General features: G+C 42.5%; 1 protein-coding gene across 2 annotated transcripts in view; it reads right to left on the minus strand.

The window, feature by feature from the left end:
- CWF19L2 (CWF19 like cell cycle control factor 2) overlaps nucleotides 1-25,232 on the minus strand; it is a 346,427-nt gene that overhangs the window by 163,105 nt on the left and 158,090 nt on the right. For both annotated transcript variants that reach the window (XM_030200257.1, XM_030200256.1), the window contains exon 12: nucleotides 20,972-21,097. In XM_030200257.1, the coding sequence (XP_030056117.1) occupies nucleotides 20,972-21,097 (126 nt within the window). The remainder of the gene's footprint in view (nucleotides 1-20,971; nucleotides 21,098-25,232) is intronic.

The following is a 25,232-nucleotide window of genomic DNA, read 5'->3' on the forward strand; positions in this document are numbered from 1 at the left end:
TCTTAATGTCCTCCATAAGTACATATAAGTATGTAAGTACTTACAGGGAAACAGCTCTAGAATTGTTTAAGTTTAAGGATGCTATGTTTCGTGAACCTAAAGTTAATGTATTTCCAGATGTGACTTAGGCTTTGGGGATGAGTTTCTTAAGTTTCTAGGAAGTATATAATCAAGTCTTGAGGAAGGACTCATTTGTTATGACACCTCCCACTTTAAAGGATTTCTTCAAGCTAGGTCAGTGGGGGATAATACAGTGGGTCAGAAGACGCTTTCTGCTACCACTCTTCCAACTGACTGAATGGGATGTTTGATATAAGGACAAGTGTGAATGATTTGAGCATATTCTCTGAGATTTCCATTTTTTTGCAATTTATGTGAATACACTGCTCTTCTTCAATCATTGTATGGGACATTTGCTAACTTTTATTACCTTTTTCTACTTTGTCACTTGGAACTTTGTTTTCTTTTGAATGTTATTTAGAAATTTCAGCAATGAAAACTCTTTTAAAAGATCTTGTGGAATGCAAAAACTTAAAATATCAAAAGTAAAAAAAACAAACAAAAAAAAACAGGTGCTCTAAGCAAATGATGGTTATACCAAACAAATAAAAATCAAAGATCTTCAAATGAAAACGTCACGAACCTCAATCTACAGGTGAGGTTAAAAAAAGTAATCCCCTACAGTTATTTTGCAGTTTTCTCAGCAACTACTTTGAATTTCAATGTGAAATTTTATGTACTTATTTAGTCATCATAAATATTACTATTAAACAACATTTACTTATCTTAACCTATATTCATAGTACTGATATTTTAGAATTACTACCCAGCAATTTTTGCATGTTAAGTGTTTGAACTAAAACACAGCAAAATAATGTCATTCAAACAATACAATTAACAATGAGGGGCATAATCGAACGGGGTGCCCAAGTTTTCCTGAGGGCGTCCTCGCAAGACATTCCCGCGAAGTGGCAGGGAAAACCGTATTATCGAAAAAAGTTGGGCGGCCATCTTCCATTTCGATAATACGGTTGGGGACACCCAAATCTCAACATTTAGGTCGACCTTAAGAGATGGTCGACATCAAATTTGGCTGTCCCTGTGGGGGGGGGGGGGGGGCAGTTCAGGACGTTCAAAATGTTTGAAAGAAGAACAACCACGCCTTCGCTATGCCTCCACTGACACACACAAACCTCCCCCCCCCCCCCCCCCCAGAGACCTGCATACTGCTGCGATGGACCTGAGTATATTTGAGGCTGGCAAAAAAAGTTTTTTAAGTTGTTTTTTTCAGGGTGGGAGAGGGTTAGTCATCACTGGGGGAGGTCAGGGGAGGTCATCCTCGAAACTAACTGTTCCTCTGATCCTATTCCCACCCATCTACTTAACACTATCTCTCCTACTGTCATCTCTTTTATCTGTCATATCCTCAATCTTTCACTGTCCACTGCGACTGTTCCTGATGCCTTCAAACATGCCATAGTCACACCACTCCTTAAAAAACCTTCATTGGACCCTACCTGTCCATCCAACTATCGCCCCATCTCCCTCCTCCCTTTCCTATCCAAGATACTTGAACGTGCTGTTCACCGCCATTGCCTTGACTTTCTTTCATCTCAAGCTATTCTTGATCCATTTCAATCTGGCTTTCACCCCCTTCATTCAACTGAAACAGCGCTTGCTAAAGTCTCCAATGATCTGTTCCTGGCCAGATCCAAAGGTCTATCCTCATCCTTCTTGATCTATCTGCTGCTTTTGACACTGTTGATCACAGCCTACTCCTCGATACGCTGTCCTCACTTGGATTTCAGGGCTCTGTTCTTTCCTGGTTTTCTACTTATCTCTCCCAGCGTACCTTTAGTGTATACTCTAGTGGATCCTCCTCTACTTCTATCCCACTGTCAGTTGGTATACCTCAGTAATCTGTCCTGGGACCTCTTCTTTTCTCCATCTATACTTCTTCCCTTGGTACTCTGATCTCATCCCATGGTTTTCAGTATCATCTTTACGCTGATGACTCCCAGATCTACCTCTTCACACCAGAAATCTCAGCCAAAATCCAGGCCAAAGTATCAGCCTGCCTGTCTGACATTGCTGTCTGGATGTCTCAGTGCCATCTGAAACTAAACATGACCAAGACTGAACTTCTCATCTTTCCCCCTAAACCAACCTCTCCTCCTCCCCCATTCTCTATTTCTGTGGATAACACTCTCATCCTTCCTGTCTCATCAGCTCGAAACCTTGGGGTCATCTTCAATTCCTCCCTCTCCTTCTCTGCACATATTCAGCAGACTGCTAAAACCTGTCGTTTCTTTCTCTATAATATCAGCAAAATTTGCCCTTTCCTTTCTGAGCACACTACCAGAACCCTCATCCACACTCTTATCACCTCTCGCTTAGACTATAGCAACTTGCTTCTCACAGGTCTCCCACTTAGCCATCTCTCTCCTCTTCAATCTGTTCAAAATTCTGCTACACGACTAATATTCCGCCAGTGTCGTTATGCTCATATTAGCCCTCTCCTCAAGTCACTTCACTGGCTTCCTATCCGTTTCCGCATACAGTTCAAACTCCTCTTACTGACCTATAAGTGCATTCACTCTGCAGCTCCTAAGTACCTCTCCACTCTCATCTCTCCCTACATTCCTCCCCGGGAACTTTGTTCACTGGGTAAATCTCTTATCTGCACCCTTCTCCTCCACTGCTAACTCCAGACTCCACTCCTTTTATCTTGCTGCACCATATGCCTGGAATAGACTTCCTGAACCGGTACGTCAAGCTCCATCTCTGACGGTCTTCAAATCTAAGCTAAAAGCCCACCTTTTTGATGCTGCTTTTAACTCCTAACTCTTATTCACTTGTTCAGAACCCTTATTTTATCATCCTCACTTTAATATTCCCTTCTCTTGTTTGTCCTGTTTGTCTGTCCTAATTAGATTGTAAGCTCTGTCGAGCAGGGACTATCTCTTCATGTTCAAGTGTTCAGCGCTGCGTACGTCTAGTAGCACTTTAACAATGATAAGTAGTAGTAGTAGTAGTCATCATCCCCAATTCCCTCCGGTGGTCATCTGGTCAGTTCGGGCTCCTTTTTGAGGCTTGGTCGTAAGAAAAAATGGACCAAGTCGGCCAGGCCAAGTGCTCGTCAGGGACACCCTTCTTTTTTCCATTATTGCTCGAGGACGCCCATCTGTTAGGCACACCCTAGTCCCACCTTCGCTAAGCCTCTGACACGCCCCCTGGAACTTCGGTCGTCCCTGCGATGGGAAGCAGTTGGGGACACCCAAAATCGGCTTTCGATTATGCCAATTTGGGTGACCCTGAGAGAAGGACGCCCATCTCCCGATTTGTGTCGACAGATGGGTGCCCTTCTCTTTTGAAAATAAGCCTGAATGTGTCAGAATTTTGCAGTCACACCGCCAAATTTTCTTCACAGTAATGAGCTTCCAGTTCTTAAGATAATACACAACCACTACTGCCTTTGCTTCGAAACCTTGTTCACACAATGTCTGGATTCTCATTTGCAGGCTCATTTTCGAAATAGATGGGCATCCATCTTTCGACACAAATTGGAACATGGACGTCCATCTCCCAGGGACGTCCAAATTGGTATAATCAAAACCCGATTTTGGACGTCTCCAACTGCAGTCCGTCAGAAGGACGCCCAAATCTCAAGGGGGCGTGCCAGGGATGTGTTCAAGGTGGGAATTCGGTGTTCCTAAGACAAGGACGTCTTTCAGCGAAAAATGGAACAAAACAAAGACGTCCAAGACTAAGACGTTTTGAGATAGACCTGTTTTTATAACAAATAGCTGCAGTGGGAATTGTACTCACTTCCCCAGGATCAAAGTCTGCTGCACTAATCACTAGGTTACTCCTCTACTACACACAAGAGGTGCCCTAAATGACCAGATGACCACTGGAGGGCCTCGAGGATCACCTCCCCTTACTCCCCCAAATCACAAAACATTTTTCCAAACAGCACTTTCAAAAGGAAAAGAGGGACTTTTTTTGTAGAAAATGACCTTTCCTTTTCTGATTTTGGACATTTTACAAAAAACGACCAAATTCAGACTTAGATGTCATATCCAAAAATGCCCTTTCTGTATTTGACTTGCCCAAAGTCTCAAGGAGCAGCAGTGGGAATTGAACTCATGTTGCCAGGATCTAAGCCCGCTGAGTAACCATTAAGCCACTCCTCCTCTGTTTTGGATGTCTTGCATTTGGACGTTTTTTTGTTCGAAAATGGACCAAAAACAAGGACATCCAAATCACAAAGACATCCAAATCACAGGACGTCCTTGGTATTTTCGAACTGAAAGATGGACGTCCATCTTTTTTCAAAAATTACCTTCTCCCCTCCTCTGAATTTGGACGTCTTTGTAAAACGTCCAAATCCCAACTTTGACGTTTCTTTTGAAAATGTCCCTCTTTGTCCACTATAAACACCTTGCCACGATTACTGTTCAAATTCAAAATACTTTTAAAGAAATTATCTGTAAATTATCATATTATTTCTTTATTTATTACATTTGTATCCCACATTTTCCCACCTATTTGCAGGTTTAATGTGGCTTACATAGTACCGTGAAGGCATTCCCCAACTCCGGTAGAGAAACAAATACAGAGTGATGTTATAGTCGAATAAGGTTCATGTGTTACAGACACATTGGGGAATCATAGAGAAAAACAGTTAAGTAGTGATTCATTACGAGCTTATCAAATACAAATGATTGCTTGCATAAGTCTACATCTCTGTGACATCATTAACAGTAAGCAGGTATCCCCCCTTTTTTTCCCCAAATAATGGTAGTTTTACAGTGCAAACATTTTTGAATGTGAGAAAATCGCTGGGTTGTCATGTGAAAAGTCTAACTTCACCATGTTTAAAGATAATCTCATTCCACTCGCAACACAAAGGCAGATAACAACAAAGCTGTAAAATTTCACGTTAAAATGCTGCGAAAACAACAACAAAACTGTATGGAGATACACTTTTCTCCTCAGCCTGTACATATAAAATTTGTTAACGAAGAACATACAAAACAACATCAACTACATCAGCAGAAAAGGAACACTTGGTTCACTCAGTCTGCTATCACAGATCTTACGAATCTGGTGATCTCCTTCCCTCTGCCACTATTCTATCTGTTCAGGAGATCTTGTATTCTATCACAGTATCAGCTTCTATAATCACAAGCTGACATCTGTTTGGGGCATCAATACATCTGTGTGGAAAAAGAGAGTCTTATACAGGGGCATCATAATCTCCTTTTTCCTACTGGCCATTCCTCTCCCTATGCACCCAAGTCTGCATAGGAAGTCTACGAAGACTTCAGGACTTCAGGTTAGAGAGGGAGCAAATGGGCAGGGCCAGGAGTGGGAGGAAAGAAGCCAGAAAAACCTGCCTGAGAACCCAGAAATTCCAAAAATCTGGACAGACATGATCCCCAAGAGGTCTGGATTTTTGGACTTCTACTGTAGAATTTCTTAGCTGTCAAAGAACTTATTTTTTCAGACTTTGACTCATCTGTTGAAGCAGTTAGAGATTGTTTAAGCATAAATAGTTCAATTCCTTCTGCTCTTACAGGTATTTTATCACAGTCAGATTACACAGATCTTGTGTTTATCTGAGAGGTATATCTTTCAATCACAGGCTGGGGCACTTCTAAAAGCCTATTTTTCCCACCAACACTGAAAACTTAAGAAGCAAAATCAAACTTAACAGGAAAACAAAATAAGTGAAAGAAAAAAAAACACCTTAGAAAAACTCCATCTAGTCTGCCCAATAAGGTGGCTAGATCGTACCTGCTACTCCATGCAGGTTTCACCCCTTTATGTCTTTGTTTAGGGTTGTACTTGCCAATCCATGCAGGTTACACCCCTCTATGCCCTGTTTAAAGTGTGGAGGTCATTTAAGTTTTGTTTTGATTCCCTCCTAGTAGTAGCCTAGTGGTTAGTGCAGTGGACTTTGATCCTGGGGAACTGAGTTCGATTCCCACTGCAGCTCCTTGTGACTCTGGGCAAGTCACTTAACCCTCCCATTGCCCCTGGTACAAAATAAGTACCTGAATATATGTAAACCGCTTTGAATGTAGTTTCAAAAACCTCAGAAAGGCGGTATATCAAGTCTCATTTCCCTTTCCCTTCCCTCCTCCTTCTATATAGAGATCCTCCGCATTTATCCTGGGTATTTTTGAATTCTGTCAGTTTTTGTCCCTACTACCTCCACCAGGAGAGAATTCCAGGCATCTACCAACCCTCTCTGTGAAAAAGTATTTCCTGATATTGGTCCTACCACCCTACAACCTCAATTCATGTCCTCTAGTTCCATTGCTCCCCATCAGTGAAAAAATATTGTTTCAAATATTTAAACATCTTATATCTCCTCTGTCCCTCCTTTCCTTCCTTTAAGCAAGACTTTGAAAAATGTTCACTTTTTTATACAAAAAAATCCAAAACAAGTTCTTCTGAAAAAGTAAATGTGACAAGTAAGCTGCTTTTCCTAAATACTTTTCCTCTTTAGTTCATATCAAGTTTATTGAAGCTCTTCCATTCTGCACTTCAGATGTCTCTGCATATTTCTGGATGAGATAAATAACAAACTGCTGTAATAGGATAAATTTCTTCTGGAATTCGTAAACTCTCATTAATTTATCTTGAGAAGAGATCAACTGGAGATATTTCTCAGAACTGGAAAATTACTCTTAAATTCCTCAATTTAACAACATTTTGAGTCTGACAACTCAACATAAGATTTTCTTTAAAGAACATAGTGTCTTCCACTTACACTGAAGTCAGTTGCCCTTCATACTTCAAAGATTTATACAAATTTAATTAAGTACTTCTAGCATGAACAGACAAATTGGATTCCAAAATTGGAAAGGCCATATTAAAGGCAACCATTCTAGTGTAATATTTATTGGAACTCGCAAAACACTAACGTCAGCATAGTTTGTTGAAATAAATTGACACAAACTGCTGTTGACACACCTGAAACAGAGATTTTAGCCAGGTTAGTTTCTGTGAATAACTCTACAGATGCCTTGATAGATCTACAGATGCCAAGATACTGAATCCATTCCAGTTTTCCCTCCAGATCCATTTTTAGGGCAACATGCCCTTGAAAAGCCTTTGAAGTGCTCACATACAGAAAAGCATGAGAAAAAGAGGCAAAAGTCTGGGTAAACATGAATGTATAATAATGCTCCATTGAGCCAGAAGAGATCAACATTAATAGATTCAATGACCTCTCCCTTTAGAATCTGAATGTATTGGAGGCCAAATTTCAGATGTTCACAGAGCTCGAACAATGCTTCAACCACTCAAACCCATCTTGAATCTTGGTCTCAGAAATTAGACTATGCACATTCAACATAAATAAAATCTGAGAACAGACAAAAAAAAAAAAGATTTAGCAAATATTGACATGAATTCAATATATTTGTTATATTGTCTCAAAGATTTAGCATAGGCAGGGTTTTGCTTGTCTAAACAGTCTTGAATGTAGATTGGATTTCAGTACAAATTGAGATATTATCAATAACAATATAATGAAAACTCCTGAACATAATTTCTCAACAAACAAATTTTCTAAACAAAGAAGCAGCACTTTGACCTGCATGGGTGATCATGCATACGTCTGACAAACAAGATATGTATATTTGAGGAAAATTAGTGTTTGAATTCCAGGGGCTATTACAACTACAATTAGATCATCCTTCATTCTCAATAATAAAAGTATGATTGACAGTTTCAGATGAATAGACTATTTTAAAAGTGAAATATAAGCATCTAGTATGGGCCTATCAGGCTTTCTGGGTATTTTTTTCCATTAGAATTCAGGCAATTTGCAAGTATGAAGCAATCATGCGGTTTTGAGGCTGGAATGTGGTTTCTAGATGAATACTAAAAGAAGTAGGGGCTCTATCATTGTAAGCATGTGTAGGATACATCTGGAAAATTAATATAAAATCAAAATTTCTTGAATAAATCAAAATGTTGGATTTGGTAAGTTATGTGTTTATTATTTCCTAATAAATTAAACACATTTATAGACAAGTGTGACTTGCATTCTGTTTTTGGCACTACCTAGTAAAGTACAAAAAAGATCCATCCTGAAATAAAACTATTAAAAACTGCAGTATTTAGTAAAATGAATAAACACTATACAATGTGTAAAAAAGGCGCGAGTCTCACTTTCTAAAAGTTACACCCCAATACAGTTTTTACTTTAAAGAGAAACTGCAACATTGCCAATCCAAGAACTCTTCCATGTTATACAGCTCCCCAAAAGTGTACAGTTACTTTCTTTTCAAATCTGATGTACTCTGTAAAAAGCTCACATTCCAGGTGTACAGCTCCAGTCCTTCAAGGCCACAATCTGGTCTAAATTTTCATAGATATATGCATAAGAACCTTGCAAACCAGACTTTTTTTGGCCCTCGGGGATGGGTTGTGTACCCCTGTTCTAATCCCTCCCAAAACAGTGACTCTACAGTGCAAGGACAGGGTAGTCAAGTCCTGAAGCAAAATGGAAGACAACCCACAAAGCTCCAATAACTTCAGAGGTTTAAAATTAAATTTAAAGTAGAGAGATGTGGTAGCCGTGTTAGTCTACTTCTAAAAGCAGTCAATAGAAATAGAATAAAACATAGAAAAGAAAATAAGATGATACCTTTTTTATTGGACCAACAATACATTTTTTGATTAGCTTTCGAAGGTAGCCCTTCTTCGTCAGATCAGAAATAAGCAAATTTTGATAAGTAACAGCATATATAAGTGAAACATCAAAGTATTTCAGTGACAGTCTGAAAGGATGAGGGAGGGGTGGGCTAGATAAGAAACAGAGAAGCTGAGAGGATGAGGGACAGGAAGATATGCATGGTGATCAGAGGGTGACAAAGCAGTGAAATGTCATGGTTTATAATGGGCTAGAAAACCCAGATCTTTGTTACATCCACACTGGACCATCAATAATCACCAGAAACTATTACAAAATTAATCAAATTTATTCTAACTCACAACTATTTCCCCTTTAACAATGATATCTACCTACAAATCATGGGTACTGCGATGGGCACCAGGGCAGAACCTCAATATGCTAACCTCGAAGAGACATTTCTGAAAACATTTCTGGGAAACTGTGGGGTATAAATGAGATAAATACATATCAGACCACACCCCTAAAATACTACCAGTATATTGATCACATATTTATTATTTGGACTGAGGAAGAAGAAACTCAAACAATTTTACAGTTCTTTCAATACATACCATCCTATAATCAGATTCAAAATTTTATAATACCCTTGGGAAGTTCTTGTACCCAATGTAGGCTTCGTCTTTTAAGATAATACAAGTGAGCTATTTTAAGTATTTCTACTAGATGACAGCTCATAGTTTTTACATATTGGCTTTGTATATGCAATTTTTGTTCTTATGCAGATTTTATTTTGATTTATTGTATTTTATGTTGTTTTGTTGTAGTCAACCTAAAATGATGTGTCAGTTTGGCAGTATATAAAATTTTATAAATAAATGTTTTGGTATTCTTTCTTTCCCAATATGTTTTGGACAATAGTGCCTTATGGTAATGGTATGCAGTAAGAAGTTCTGAGTCTTCATCTAAAATAATATCATGCATCCTTATTCTATAATCTGGCGCCTAAATATAGGTGCCAACAGCATGTCAAATTTATAGAAATACTAGCACTTACGCATGAGACTGGCACCAATAATTGGAAATGTTTGTCACTATTCTATAAACAGTGCACCTAATCCACAGAGTGCAACTGCTAGAGGGGTGTTGCCATGGGCTGAGCATGGGCATATCATCAGCAACATGCAACTCAGTTGTATGAGCTGATTGTTGCACTTAGGGGAGTCAACCTACACCAGCCATTTACATAAGTTGGCGAGCCTAATTTTTGGCATGACAAAGCAGCTAGTATTCTATAATGGTTTAGGCACACCTTTAAGCTGTTATAGAATTAGCACTAAGAATGCCCTGGCACATAAAATTGCTCTCATAGGCTTTGAGAAGAACTGAATCAGATCTGCAAATTGGTTCTTTTTTATGCTTCTTTCTTTAAAATAATAAATCACACACTTGAATGTTCACATCAGTGAAAAAAAAAAAGATTATGTTTGAAGAGAGAAATTTCAGCTTGTCCAGTTGATCACACAAGCAGAACTGAAAGGGTGTAGAACAGTTGGGGGGGGGGGGGGGTTTACTAAGAAAGAGAGCTGAGGCTTTATGCAAGTTTGGATCAATGCAAAATAGGCCAACTCTGTGCTGACAGAGTAGTCTTTGGTTTGATTCTGCATCTACTGTTTACAATTTGAAGCACCCTAATGTAGATCGTACTAATTAGGTAACTATATCAGAAATACATAATTAAAAAGCAAAGCACATGCTAATGTCCATTAAAAGGGCCTCTTTATTAGTATAAGTCACTTATTTTACTAATAAAGCAAAAAACTAAGCTGAAAGCAAGTGGTGCTTAAGTGTGGGTGCCCAATTATACAATTAACTTCAAAATGGTGAAGGCACATTACAGCCAATCCAGTTAATCTTCACATTACAACAATTACTTCCTGCCTGGTTGCAACCACTTACCCGTTGCTTTGTCCTACAGTGTTAATGTTTGTAAACATTTACCCATGAGTGAAGGGCAAAAGTGTGTCTCTCTGCAGCCTATTTGATAAAGATACCTGGGTACCTATGCGTCTTTAATAAATACTTGCTCAAAACATTCAGAAATAGCATCTAGATTGAGGTCACTGACATTTGTTGTTGCTGCTGCGGAACCGGCTTAAATGTGAGTACCTAAAGTATGCACATATTTTATAAAATATGGACTAAATTCTACATATCACGCTTAAAAGATCAGCGTGAAAATGAAATACCCCTAGACGTATTCTGTAAAAGTATACTTTATAGAATACACTTAAATTTTAGCACAGTTTATAGAATACGCTGAGCGCCAACCGTGCAGCTAAATTTAGTCATGGACAGTTACACCAAGTAAAACTTGATGTAAATGCTGATGCCTAAATTAGACACAGATCAGATGTATTCTATAACAACGCACATAGATTTTAGAAATGCCCATGACCAGCCCGTTTCACCAGCCCATAGCCATGCCCCCTTTTCAAATATGCAGCTTAGAATTTACATGCATCACTTTACAGAATACACTTGAACAGTTGTGTGCATAAATTCTAATTAATGCTTGTTAATTAGCAATTATTAGCACTGACTGGCTTGTTAGCTAATTAAGTTATGCATGCAAATCCAGAATATAACCGGTTTTGAGCGTGCAACTTAAGTCGTGCTTTATAGAATCTGGAGGTATGTGCATCTGTTTTCTTTCCAATAAAATGTTACCCATAACTCTTCTTGAACTAGAGCATCATTATTTAAAAATGCTATAATTCTACACTCACATAATCTCCTCTCCAAGTCACTTCAAGCTTTCTATCCATTTCCGTATACAGTTTAAAAACCTTCCCCCAGATTTCTTCTCCCTCTAGAAGCCTTTTCCCCAGGATGACTTTCTTATCTAAAATATGGGATGATAGTCCTCTAGGTAGGAACAGTCCCTAGATCAGTGAATTTAGGTTTTCAGGATATCCGCAATAAATATTCATAAGATCAATTTGCATACATTGCCTCCAGGACATGTTTGGGAAGAACTAGTGTAACTACAGGCACCTAGATTTTAGGCACCCTGATACCGGTGAATCTGACTGCCCAGGTACCTATATAGAATAGGCTCTCAACACGTGGCATTTAGGCACCTAAAATGAGGCATCCATTGATAGGATTACCTCCTTTAGACTAGGTGGACTACGCATTGTAACATTTTATGCATTTTATGAGATTTATCATTCAAATATATTTTCATTCTGCATGTTTATTTGTAACTCAATGTGAACATTAATTTACTGAGGCCGGTTATAAATTTATTACCTTTCTTTCTGAAACTCCACAACTTGCTGATTTATAGAACTAAGCAAAGCATCTTTCCTTTCCACATACACCCTATTAAACTAAAACCCATACTCTCTATTGAACTGAAACAGAAGAGCGATATAAAGGGTGAAGACCAATAAACAGGTTATAGTTGAACGGGATCATCGATAAAACTTTACAGGGATCAGAATGGTCATCAATTCCTTAAAAATATATATATACAGTAGTAAAAAAGGCCCGTTTCTGACACAAATAATGCAAGGTTTTCCTTGGAGTGTGTATGTTTGAAAGAGTGTGTGTGAGAGTGACTGTGTGAGAGAGAGAGAGTGAATGCGCGAGTGTGTGACAGAGAGAGAGTGAGTGTGGGTGCGAGTGTGCATGTGAGAATGAGAGTGTGCGCGTAAGAATGAGAGTGTGAGTGCATATGTGAGCCACAGTGAGTGTGAGAGTGTGTTTCACACAGATACAGTGTGTGTGAGTGTGTGTGAGACAGAGTGTGAGAGTATGTGTGCGATACACAGACTCTCTTTGAGACTGAGAGACTGTATGAGATCGAGAGAGTGTTTGAGAGTGACTGTGTGACACAGAGAGTGAATGTGATACAGTGTGAGACAGTGTGTGAGAGACAGTGTGAGAGAGTGAGAGAGAGAAAGACACTGACTGTGTGTGTGTGTGTGTGTGAGAGAGAGAGAGAGAGAGAGAGAGAGAGAGAGAGAGAGAGAGAGAGAGAGAGAGAGAGAGTGTGTGTGTGACAGAGATACCTCCCCCCTCCCTCTCTGGTCTCAGGACCCCCTCCCCCTTCCCTCTCTGGTCTCAGGACCCCCTCTCCCCCCCCCCCCCCTCAGGTCTCTGGACCCCCTCCCCTCTGGTCTCAGGACCCCCTCCATCCCCCTCCCTCTCTGGTGTCAGGACCCCCTTCCCCTCTCTGGTCTCAGGACCCCCCTCCCCCCCTGGGGAGGGGGGGGTACTGCTGAACTGGGAGGGGTGGAGCTGCTGGGGGGGCAGGGTTTAATTTCCTTCTTTTTCCTTCATCTACCTATGGCTTTTCATCTTTTTCTCACCCTTGTTCTCCAGTCTTTCTCTACTCCATTTTTCCATCCAGCAGCTCTCCTCTTTCTCTCCCCATTCTTCCAATGTCTCCCCTCTTCCTTTCTGCATCCTTCCATCCAGTGTCTCCTCTTTCTCCCTACCCTTCCATCCAGCGTCTTCCCTCTTTCTCTCCCCATCCTTCCACCTATCTACCCTCTCTCCTGATCCTTCTATCCAGTGTCTCTCTCCCACTCATTCTATCCAGTGTCTCTCTATCTCTCTACCCTTTTCTGTTCAGTGTCCCTTCTCTCTCCACATCCTTCCAGTCTCTCCCCTTTCTCTCTGCATCCATTCATCCATCCACCTCCCCCTTTCTCTCCCCATCCTTCCATCATGTCTTTCTCTCCCCATCCTTCCATCTGTTTTTCCTCTTTCTTTCCCCATCCTTCCATCCATCTGCCCCCCTCTCCCGATTCTTCCATCCAGTGTCTCTCTCTCTATCCCCTTCTTTCCATCCAGGCCCGCCCATCCAACACAGACCTGCCAAGTCTCCCACAAAACACGCGGCACCAGCTCCCATTTCCGGCCACTGCTGCTTCTCCTGTGGAGCAGCAACAGCTGCTACAAAAACAAAAAGAGCTAACTAAACCACCAGAAATGTTTTTAAAAAAGCAAGCGCGGCACCACAGGCAGCCATCAGGCATTGGATGTCGGCTCTCCAGCCGCTCCTCTCGCCTCTCACGTCGCTGCGCTCCTCCAGGGTTCTTCTCCAGGGGCAGTGACATGAGAGGCAAGAGGAGCGGCTGCAGAGCCGATAGCCAATGCCTGATGGCTGCCTGCGGTGCCGCGCTTGCTTTTTAAAAACATTTTGGGATGTTTAATTAGCTCTTTTTGTTTTTGTAGCGGCCGCTGCTGCTCAACAGGAGAAGCAGCAGTGACCGGAAATGGGAGCTGGCGCCGCGTGTTTCGTGGGAGACTTGGCAGGTCTGTGTTGGGTGGGCGGGCCTGGAGGGAAAGTGGCTGGGCCTGGGCCCATCCAGGCCCGCACGTGGCTACGCCCCTGAGGGCCCGGCCCGGTGGCGGACGGAGGGGGGGGAGCAGCGGCGACCTCAGGAGGGGGGTGAAGGGGGGAGCAGTGGCTGCAGCGACCTCGGGGGGTGTAGGGGGAGCGGTGGCAACCTTGGGGGGGAGGGGGAAGCATGGCGGCAAGGGCGGGGCCACGGGCCCGGCCCAGTCTCTCAGTGGCCCTGGGTGGAGATGTTGGTGTGTGTGGAGGAAGGACTGAAGCTGCTCCTGCAACGTTCCAATGTCACTGCGTTCATAACCATCTCCTGACGTCAAGCAAGCAGGCCTCTACTGCGGGAGAGTGATGTCAGGAGATGGTTATGAACGCAGGTAGCCTCACTGGAATGTTGGAGGAGCAAATTATTATATATATATATAATTTAAATTGTAGGATACCTTAATCCATCCACTTTTAGAGAGGATATTATCTGGGGAGTAATTCTAATAAGACACCTATGTGAGAAGTTCAAAAGATGCCTATTTTAAAAGCTATTTTCTAAAAACATAGGCAACCTTTGGGTCTTTGCAAAATAGGCTCTCAGATCCAACTCCAATGGTACACAAATTACCTGCTCCAAAGAAGGTGTAGATCTGTGCATGTAGTCTAAGAATGTGCAGGTGTATTTTAGAGATGAATATAAAGATTGCAATTCCACCTCCATTCCACCCAAACTGTACCTAGTAAGTTAATGCAGCAGGCTTTGATCCTGATGAATTGGGTTTGAATCCCACTGCAGCTCCCTCAGACTCTGGGTGCGGCACATGAGAGGAAGCCCATGGGAATTGAATGGGCTTCCTCTCATTTGCCGCACCCAGAATCAGTAGCACGGCTTTGTAAAAGAAGCACGTAACCCTCCATTGCCCCAGGAACAAAATAAGTACCTGTATATAATATGTAAACCACTTTGACTGTAACCACAGAAAGGCAGTATATCAAGTCCCATCCCCTTTCCCGTCCATGAAAACAGTGGCATGTTTTATAAAAGCTCTTATCTGTGTGTAAAACATGTTTTCCACAAGGCAAAAGCTTTATAAAATTAACCCTAAGAATTGTATCTACAATGGTGTCAAAGTGGTCTTGAATCAATGCTGCCAGCTTATGATCCTCCCTCTCTTTTCCCCATAAATAAAACATCTTTCCATGGGTTATGCTTTCTGGAACTAGGATTTCAGAACTGGCAGTGATTCAAAATAAAGTTGTCTTATCTGACACCTCTCTTCAACTGGAAAAAACATCTAAAACCACTACTTTCAGTAGAATTATTTCAGACAGAGTTCGACTAACTTCTCAAACTGGCCTAAGAAACATATTCCTAAAGAAATCTTTTTTGATTGTGTGTTAAGCCAGGGTAGATCAAATCAGCAGACATACATAATCCAGCAGGTGTCGGGTTTTCCACTCTATCCCCAGGCTCCTTCACTCTGTCTCCTCTGCCTCCCCTCGCCCCCAGACTTTGCTTCTCTCTTCTCCTGCCCTTAGATCAGAAAGGAGAAAAAGGAGCATTCAGGGAGGACAAGGCAATACTGGAGAGATAGAATGAATTTTTTGCTTCTGTCTTTACAGAAGAAAATGTAAGAGATTTATCTATACCAGAAACTGTTTTCCGAGGTGACAATGCAGAGGAACTGAAAGAAATCTCGATGAACTTGGAAGATGTACTGAGACAAATTGACAAGTTAAAGAAACTCGAATGTGAAATTGCTGATCTGCTGCTAGTGATCTGCAGTGGCGTAGCAAGGGCAGGGCAGTGGGGTGGTCCGCCCCAGGTGTCAGCAGGTGGGGAGGGGTGCTCCGCTCCCGCTGCTCCTCTGCCTTTTAAAAAAAAAAAATTTGTGAAGTGGAGTCGCAGGCAGGCAGCGCCTCGCGTCTGCCCTGCTTGTAAAAGAAGTAAACCTTCTCGTTGTCATCGGGCCTTTCTTCACTGGGTCCCGCCCTCCTCTGAGGTAACTTCCTATTTTCGCGAGGGCGGGACCCAGTGAAGAAAGGCCCGACGACGACGAGGAGGTTTACTTCTTTTACAAGCAGGGCAGACGCGAAGCGCTGCCTGCCTGCGACTCCGCTTCACAAATTTTTTTTTTAAGGCAGGTTGGGAGCAGGAGAACAGGGCTCTCTCGACGGAGCTCACTGGTAGGCAGGTTGGGGTGGGGGTTCTCAGATGGGAGAGGAGAGGGGTGTTGTGGGGGTTCCCAGATGGGATGGGGAGGGGTGTTGCGGGGGTTCCCAGATGGGATGGGGAGGGCCTTCTCAGATGGGAGAAGGGGTGGGGTGTTGTGGGGGTTCTCAGAAGGGGAAGGGAGGGGTTCTCAGATGGGAGAAGGGGACTGGGGTGGGGTGGGTGGGGGTTCTCAGATGGGAGAAGGGGACTGGGGTTGGGAGGGGGTTCTCAGAGGGGTCTGAGAAGGGGTCATGAGGGAAAATGGGGGCATGCCTGGGTCAGGTGGGAGAATGGGTCGGGCTGAAAAGGGGGGCCCTAATGCAAGGCATGTGGATGAAGGGGGCTGGAACTGGGGGCTGAAAAGGAGGGTAGCTGGGATAAGGGGCTAGTAGTGGGACAGGGGGCTGAAAAGGAGACAGGGCGAAGTGGCTGGGGCAGAAGCTCGGGACTGGTGAAAGAAAAGGGCTGGGGTTGAAACTGAGGGCTGAAAAGGGGACAGGGAGAAGTGGCTGGGGCTGAAGCTCAGGACTGGTGAGAAAAAAGGGCTGGGGTTGAAACTGGGGACTGAAAAGGGGACAGGGAGAAGTGGCTGGGGGCTGAAGCTCAGGACTGGTGGGAGAAAAGGGCTGGGGCTGGAACTGGGGGTTGAAAAAAAGGGGCAGAGAGAGGGGACAGATCCTGGATGGTTGGGAGAGGGAGGGCAAATGGTGGATTGAAAGAGCAGAGAGGAAGGGCAGGCAGTGGATGGAAGGGATAGAAAGTGCAGACAGTGAATTGAAGGGGGAGAGAGAGAGGGCAAGCAGGGGCAGATGGTGGATGGAAGGGGCAGATGTAGATGGAAAGAGCAGGGAGAGAGGGCAGACATTGGGTGGAGGGGACAGCAGAGAGGGCAGACACTGGATGGCAAAGAGAGAATTAAGACAGATGCTGGATGGAAGGAAGACAGTGAAAAGAAGATGAGGAAAGCAGAAACCAGAGACAACAAACTGTAAATAAAATATATATTTTTATTTTTTGCTTTAGGATAAAGTAGTATTGTAGCTGTGTTAATAAATGTTTATAATAGAACATGTAAACAAGGAAATCTTTTTATTGGACTAATTTTAATACATTTTGGCTAACTTTCGGAGAACAAAACCCCCTTCCTCAGGTCAGGATAAGATACTGTAACAGCACTATACTATATTGACCTGAGGAAAGATGTTTTGGCCTCTGAAAGCTAAATGTATTAGTCCAATAAAATGATATTATTTTATTTTCTATATTTGTTTTATTTCTATTTGTTAATTTGTAAAGTGGTGATTGGTACATGTTTTTCAAATTTACAACTGCTGTCTTTATATTTTGCACAGTACTAGGGGACATTTTCTGTTTCTGTGGTGTTGCATTATATGCAGAGTCTGGCATCTTGGGGGTTGTTTAATTTTTGTCTAAATAGAAAGTTTATTATTATTCTATAGTGGATTAGGGTGTATCTGTGTTTGTGAAAAAGACATGGCTTTCAGTTGGCATTGACTGTGCAGGATCGACTATCTGTACTATTCTGTCTGGTTTCGTTTTACAATAGGTGAATTGAGTAGTGTTTAAGATGCTTTCCTTTTCCTTGTGTGATTCGTAGAAATGACTGCTTATGGTATGGTAGAATTGCTCTATAGGTCCTGAGTGTTTTGTATTCTCGGCATGCCTAGTACTAGATTTTGGAGGGGGGTGTTAAAAAATGACTGGCCCCGGGTGTCAACTACCCTAGCTACGCCACTGGTGATCTGTAACCTGTCTTTAAAATAGTCCCTAGTACCTAAAGACTGGAGGGTGGCAAATGTGATGCCGATTTTTAAAAAGGGTTCCGGGGTTGATCAGGGGAATTACAGATTGGTAAGCCTTACTTCAGTACCAGGCAAAATAGTGGAAAATATTATAAAGAAGAAAATTACAGTACATTATTTTTTATTTATTTGCATTTTGATCACACCTTTTTTAGTAGTAGCTCAAGGTGAGTTATATTCAGGTACACTGGGTATTTCTCTGTCCCTGGAGGGCTCACAATCTAATTTTGTACCTGAGGCAATGGAGGGTTAAGTGACTTGCCCAAGATCACAAGGAGCAGCAGTGGGATTTGAACTGATCATCTCTGGATGTCAAAACTGGTGCTCTAACCACTAGGCCACTCCTCCACTCCACATGTACGAAAACATGGTTTAATGGGGCAGAGTCAGCATGGATTCAGTCAAGGGAGGTCTTGCCTCACCAATTTGCTTCACTTCTTTCAAGGCATGAATAAACATGTGAATAAAGGTGAGACGGTTGATTGGTGTATCTAGATTTTCAGAAAGCTTTTGACAAAGTACCTCATGAGAGACTCCTGAGAACATTAAGGAGTCATGCGATAGGAGGCAATGTCCTTCTGTGAATTAAGAACTGGTTATTAGACAGAAAACAGATGGTAGGGTTAAATGGCCATTTTTCTCAATGGAGAAGTGTGAATAATGGAGTGCCGCAGGGATCTGTAATGGGACCAGTGCTACTTAACATATTTATAAATGACCTGGAAATCGGAATGAATGAGGCGATAAATTTGCAGATGACACGAAAATATTCAAAGTTGTCAAAACACATGCGGATTGTGAAAAATTGCAAGAAGACATTAGGAAACTAGAAGACTGGGTATCCAGATGGCAGATGAATTTAATGTAGACAAATGCAAAGTGATGCACATTGGGAAGAATAATCTGAATCATAGTTATCTGATGCTAGATTCAACTTTAGGTTTCAGCACTCAAGAAAAAGACCTAGGTGTCATTGTAAACAATACACTGACATCTTCTGCCCAGTGTGTGACAGCGGCCAAAAAAAGCAAACAGGATGCTAGGAAATATTAGGAGAGGGATGCAAAATAAGACCAAAAATATAATGCCTCTGTATTGCTCCATGGTTCAACCTCACCTTGAATACTGTGTTCAAAAAAGTTATAGCGGAATTAGAAAAGGTTCAAAGAAGAGCGAGCAAAATGATAGAGGGGATGGAACTGCTCCCATATGAGGCAAGGCTAAAGAGGTTAGAGCTCTTCAGCTTGGAAAAGAGACAACAGAAAGGGGATATGATTGAGCCCTACAAAATCCTGAGTGTTATGGAGCAGGCGGAAGTGAATCGATTTTTCACTCATTCAAAAAGTACAAAGACCAGGGAACACTCAATGAAATTGCATGGAAATACTTTTAAAACAAATAGGAGAAAACATTTTTTCACTCAAAGAATAGTTAAGCTCTGAAACTAGCTGCTGGAGGTTAGTATAGCAACTAGTAACAGTGGTTAGCATATCTGGGTTTTAAAAAGGTTTGGACAATTTCCTGGAGGAAAATCCACAGACTGTTATTGAGATGGGCATGGGGGAAGCTACTGCATGCCCTTGGACTGGTTGAATGGAGTGGTGCTACTAATTGGGTTTCTACCAGGTACTTGTGACCTGGATTGGCCACTGCTGGAAGCAGGATACTGGGCTAGAAGGACCATTGGTCTGACCCAGTATGGCTATTCTTACGTTCTTACTCCTGTCCCTAATGACTCGTTTCATCTGCTCATCATTTAGTCTAACCTCCTCTTGTGCCTTTCAGATCCCTCCACATTCCGTCCTCCTCCTCTCCCAGTGTCCAAGCCCCATTTAGGCTTCTTTCTTCTTCCTGCCCTTTAAGGTTCACTTTTCTTGTTGTTTTCCCCACTTTAAATTCTGCCCAGTTACAAACGATCTTCCTTCATGCTTTCCTTTCTAAACAGGAAACATGGAGAGGAAAAGTTGTAGAGTCTGGGAGTGTATGCTATGTCCCCCACTGCTGTGAAGGGGGGAGAAGAGGGTAAGGATGGGATGAGGAAAGGAAAGTAGAATCTTTGAAGTCAACAATGTGAAGAGTTCAATGGGTCATAGCTGTTCTTCCTCTACTCGACTGAGGCTTGGGGAAAGTATCGGTATTTACCATCCCTATCTGATCCCTTAATATAGTAGTCCATGGGAAATCTAACAAGTCCCAGTAAAGTATTCCAATTCAATTCCAGTTCATAAGGATACCAATTACAGAAAAACTATGCAAGGGAAACAAAAGTCATTTAACGTCATTTAAGAAAGCATAGCCTGTGGATGTGTAAATGTTGTTTCCACTCATAAAACAAGCAGTGGATCAGAGATAATCAAGATTCAAACTGTAACACACTCTAATATTCATAGTGTTTGAACAATAAAGATACTAAGAACCACCAGCATAAATTATTTGTAAACAGCATCTGTACAATAAAAAAAATTACTACATGCTATGTTTTCTCAAACAGAATTTTTAAGAATGATTATTGGGTGATTGTATATATATATATATATATATATATATATATATATATATATATATATATATAGGCATGTGTGTACACACATGTGTATATAATATTTATATTATATAAAAGTGTGTGAAAAAATATATATATACATACATACATACACACATATGCCAATGTAAATTATCCATCCCTGAACATAATGAAAGAGCTGGCTCAATATTTGGGGTGCTCAGTATCTACTGAACCCACAGAGCTGGCTCCTGTGGATGCACAAACACACACACACACATACACACACAGGTACATAATAACCCCACATAGGTATATAATAACCCTCATTGTAAACAAACTGTCATTTTATCAGATGTTCCTATATCTAAGACCATTGAATTAGTATAGCATTCCATAGAATTAAACAGACAAAATATACCATCTGTCTCTTTCTTCTTCCTCCTTTCGGCTCCGGTGGTTGTGTCATTGCATTCACAGGCCATGCTCTTCCAGATTGATCAGTCCTGACAAGGAGCACTTCATGATCTTCCTGCAGGCTTCTAGGCTATATAAAAGTAATTACAGAAAAGTCAAAAAAAGTAATGGACAGCACAGGAAAAAACTGGTAAAGTGTATGCATTTTTACGCTACACAGCACATATAAAATACAGAAAAATATGTGGCTTGAAAACACAATTGGTTTAGGCTTCCAATAAAAAGTAGTATATATTTGTTTATATAAGGTACAACATTCAAATTATTTTTACAATTTTCTTAAGCATACCTATCATGCACTGAAATACAGCAGAAATATATTTATGTGATCCCATGTTAGAATGTTTTCAGGAGACCTACAGGCTCATTTTCGAAAGAAAAGGGCGTCCAAAAAGCGACACAAAAGGCACATGGGCGTCCCCGTGAAAGAAGGCCGCCAAAATCCAATAATTGAAACAGGGCCGTAAGGACGCCCTCAGCGCGAGGACGCCCATCAATGGTCGTCTCCACAGGGGGCGTGTTAGGGGCATGTCATGGGCGGCGTTACGAGATGGGCGCCCCCAGCGTATAACGGCTAGCGAAATAGTTTTGCATGGGTGGGAACATGGGTGTCCTTAGTTAGACCTGAAATAAAAGCGACCAGGGTACGGGGGAAGTCGTCTTTAGACCCATTAGCGATTTTGTGCAGTTGGAGAGTGGCGAGAGCGTTGTTGGAGGAGAAAGCTGAATCGTTGTTTGGAGAGAAAGCTGAGAGTTTGTTGAGTACCTGTTACCTTTGTCTGTGTGCCATGGTCGGAACGTTTTCACCCTCACCTGCCTCATTTGTGTTTTAACTTTTCATCTTTCCCTACCCCTTCTAGCCCCCAAACCCAGACACCACTATTCCTTCCTCTATCTCTGCCATCCCCTCTCCCTATCCCTCTCCATTCACTGTCCCCAAGTTCACATTTCATTCCCTTACTCGTTTGTAGTCTCTGTTTGTCTCTTTATTTTATTTATTGAGATTTATTAACTGCCTTTATGAAGAGATTCACCCAAGGCAGTGTACAGCAGGTAATTTGTCATGTGTACTGCTGCATTGTGTTTGTGAAGACTGTCGTTTGCTGCTGGAAAGTGAGTGGTTAGAGGGTGTGGCAGGAGAGTTTGTAGTGGGTCAGAGAGTGCTTGCAGTGTGGCTCTGCTGTGTGTGACCGCATTGTTTGTTGGTGGTGGGAGAGTGTCAGCTTCTGTTTGTTGCTGCTGTGTTTCACCAAGTTAGTAGGGAGAGGTGAGCACTGGTGGCACTGCATTGCACCTGTAGTGTGGGGAAACAGAGGCACTAAATGCACAGGTGGCTTACATGTTGGAGGAAGAAGGGAGGCACCGCAGGAGGTACTCACACCCCAGAGTTTTCAGGCCCCGTAGCAGTTTCCTAGACCTCACTGACCTGCAGTGTCTCACTAGGTACCGCTTTCATAGGGCTGCCATTCAGCACCTTTGTGAACACCTCCAACCCCTCCTGCAGCCCAGGACCCATAGGAACAACCCCATCCCTGTGCACCTAAAGATCACTGCTTCTCTATCTTTTCTGGCCACTGGGAATTTCCAGTCTGTCCTAGCTGTGAACACGGGTCTCACCCAGCCTTCCATTTCTAACTGCCTCACCCAGTTCCTTGATGCCTTCCTTACCCACACCTCTGAGTACATCACCTTCCCCACCCCCTACCTCCAGGCCCTGCAGAACAACATGGCTGACTTCTACGCCAGAGCTCACTTCCCCTCAGTCATAGGCGCCATTGACTGCACACATGTTGCACTGAGCCCCCCCCCCCCCCCCCCCCGGGCACGAGAGGCCACTTATAGGAACAGGAAAGCATTCCACCCACTCAATATGCAAGTTGTGTGTGACGCCCAGGGGGAGATTCTAGACGTGTGTGCCCGATACCCAGGTTCCACCCATGATGCCTATATATTGCAGCACTCAGGAATCTTCCGCAGGTTTGAGCAAGGGGAGATCACCAGCGGATGGCTACTAGGTAAGTGCAGCATGGATGTGCCCAAACTATACCTCCTCCACCGGGCAACCCTCAGCACTGTCTCCCTGCAGCTCACTCCACAACCCACTACCCCCCACACCTCCACAAGGTACCCGCTCCAAACAATACACACTCATCTTTCTCATCCTGCTTCTCCCCAAAGATGGCAGAGGCTACCCACAGCGAAATTGGCTCATAACCCCCATAGTGCACCCACAAACAGGGTCAGAGGAGAACTACAACAGTAGACATCGGACCACCCGTGGCATCATCGAGCGCACCTTCGGACAACTTAAGAACAAGTTTCTGATGTCTGGACCGTTCTGGAGGGGAGTTCCTGTACAGCCCCCAAAAGGTGGCAAAGATATTCCTGGCCTGCTGCATGCTTCATAATTTGGCAATGCGCAGAGGACAGGCCCACCCAGAAGAGCCACAGCCACCACAGCAGCAGGCCCCAGACGAACAGGATGAAGAGCCCCCTCCACCTCCCGCCCACAGAGCAGAGCAGAGTGCACACCAGCTGGGGGTCAGAGCCAGGCAAAGACTGATCAAGACAAGTTTTGTGTGAGAGTAAGTTGACATTTATTTCTATGACATAGTATTTACACATCACCACCACCACCACCCCTCCCACCACCATCACCCGCTCTGTGCATATTCCCCTCCCTCCAACCCCCACCTCCCCAGCATGTCCCATCACTTTCCCCGCCCCCTCCCCTGGCCCCGGCCCCTCTTACCCCTCCCACCGTGTTCCTTTGCAGCTGGTGCTGCAGGGGAACTCTGTTGAGAGTCCTCTGATGAGCTCCCACTCTACTCCTCTATGTCCACAAGGCAGCCTACTGCCTCAGCTGCCCTGTGGAAGTCCAGCCACCTTGCAAGTGGTAAATTCCCAAAGCTCTGGGATGCCCTATACTTATCAGCATTAATAACTTCATGGGTAGTCCTATAGTTAGATTGTGAGGAAGTCATATAAAGAACAATTGAAGAGGTTTTGAAGAACTGACAATCCGAAAGCATTAGCTTTCCAGACGATATCTATAATGAAAGGTGAAGCTATGGATGGAGGACCATGTTGCTACCTTACTTTTTTCTTTAACAAGGTGAAGCATTCAGAGGTCTAATTTAGGGATTCTCAACCCAGTTCTCAGGGCACACCAAGTCAGTCCAGTTTTCAGGATATCCACAATGAATATGCACTAAATATATATAAGGACTGTCTTCATTATCATCAGTCAATACAAATTACAACACTCTAACAAGACTAATCATAAGTATATCACAATATCAAAAATGTTTTATTAATAAACAATTACCTTCATAAAACTCAATACACACATACCCAAAAACTCAAGAGTCTCCCCTATACCCCCCACTAGGACACAACAATCAACTTATTGATACTGGCATACTACTCACTATTATATACAAATAAAGCTCCTCAATCAAATTAAAAAGCTTATCTTTGTATGCTCTTATGGGTGCACATTAAAAAATTTCCATAAAATGTCCCAGCTTGTGTCCAAAAGTTGAAATATGAAACGGATGAAACTCCTCTATATCAAGATGTTGGTTAAAGCAGGCTGAACCTCACAATCGATATCTTACAGCAACTCCTCCTAAAAGACTTCCTCCGTCATAGCTCTAACAAAGCAGTCTTCCATTGCTGTAATAATATTGCTCAACCAATGAAAACAGCAAAATCCAGTCATGAAACCACCATTTGTAAATCAAGGCAAGTTCTCCTTCAATCATATTAAGGGTCTACTCCGCTGAAATGTGCATGACAAACAAGGAGATAGAATACTCTTGAAATTCCATAGACTATCAAAACATTTCTCCAGGTCTCAACACTGGATGTGTTTCATTTTTTCTTCATCAGGAGACCATACTTCAAATACCAAGCAACAACTTCAAAAAATGAATATGCACGAGAAAGATTTGCAAAGAATGGAGGTAGTGCATGCAGATTTATATTATGCATAATTCAACTTGGGTATGCTGAAAACCTAATTAGCTAGGTGTGTCCTGAGGACTGGGTTGAGAAACCTGGTCTAATCTGATAAGCTCTAACTCTGTCTGTTAGTTACAACCCTACCAGTTCATACCCGTATGAGATACAATTGGTTAACCAACTTGATAGAGTTTTTTTTCATCACTGATGAAACTGAGTTGTTCATTTATTTATTGAGA

The sequence above is a fragment of the Microcaecilia unicolor genome, chromosome 4, assembly GCF_901765095.1.
Source record: "Microcaecilia unicolor chromosome 4, aMicUni1.1, whole genome shotgun sequence".
Lineage (NCBI taxonomy): Eukaryota > Metazoa > Chordata > Amphibia > Gymnophiona > Siphonopidae > Microcaecilia > Microcaecilia unicolor.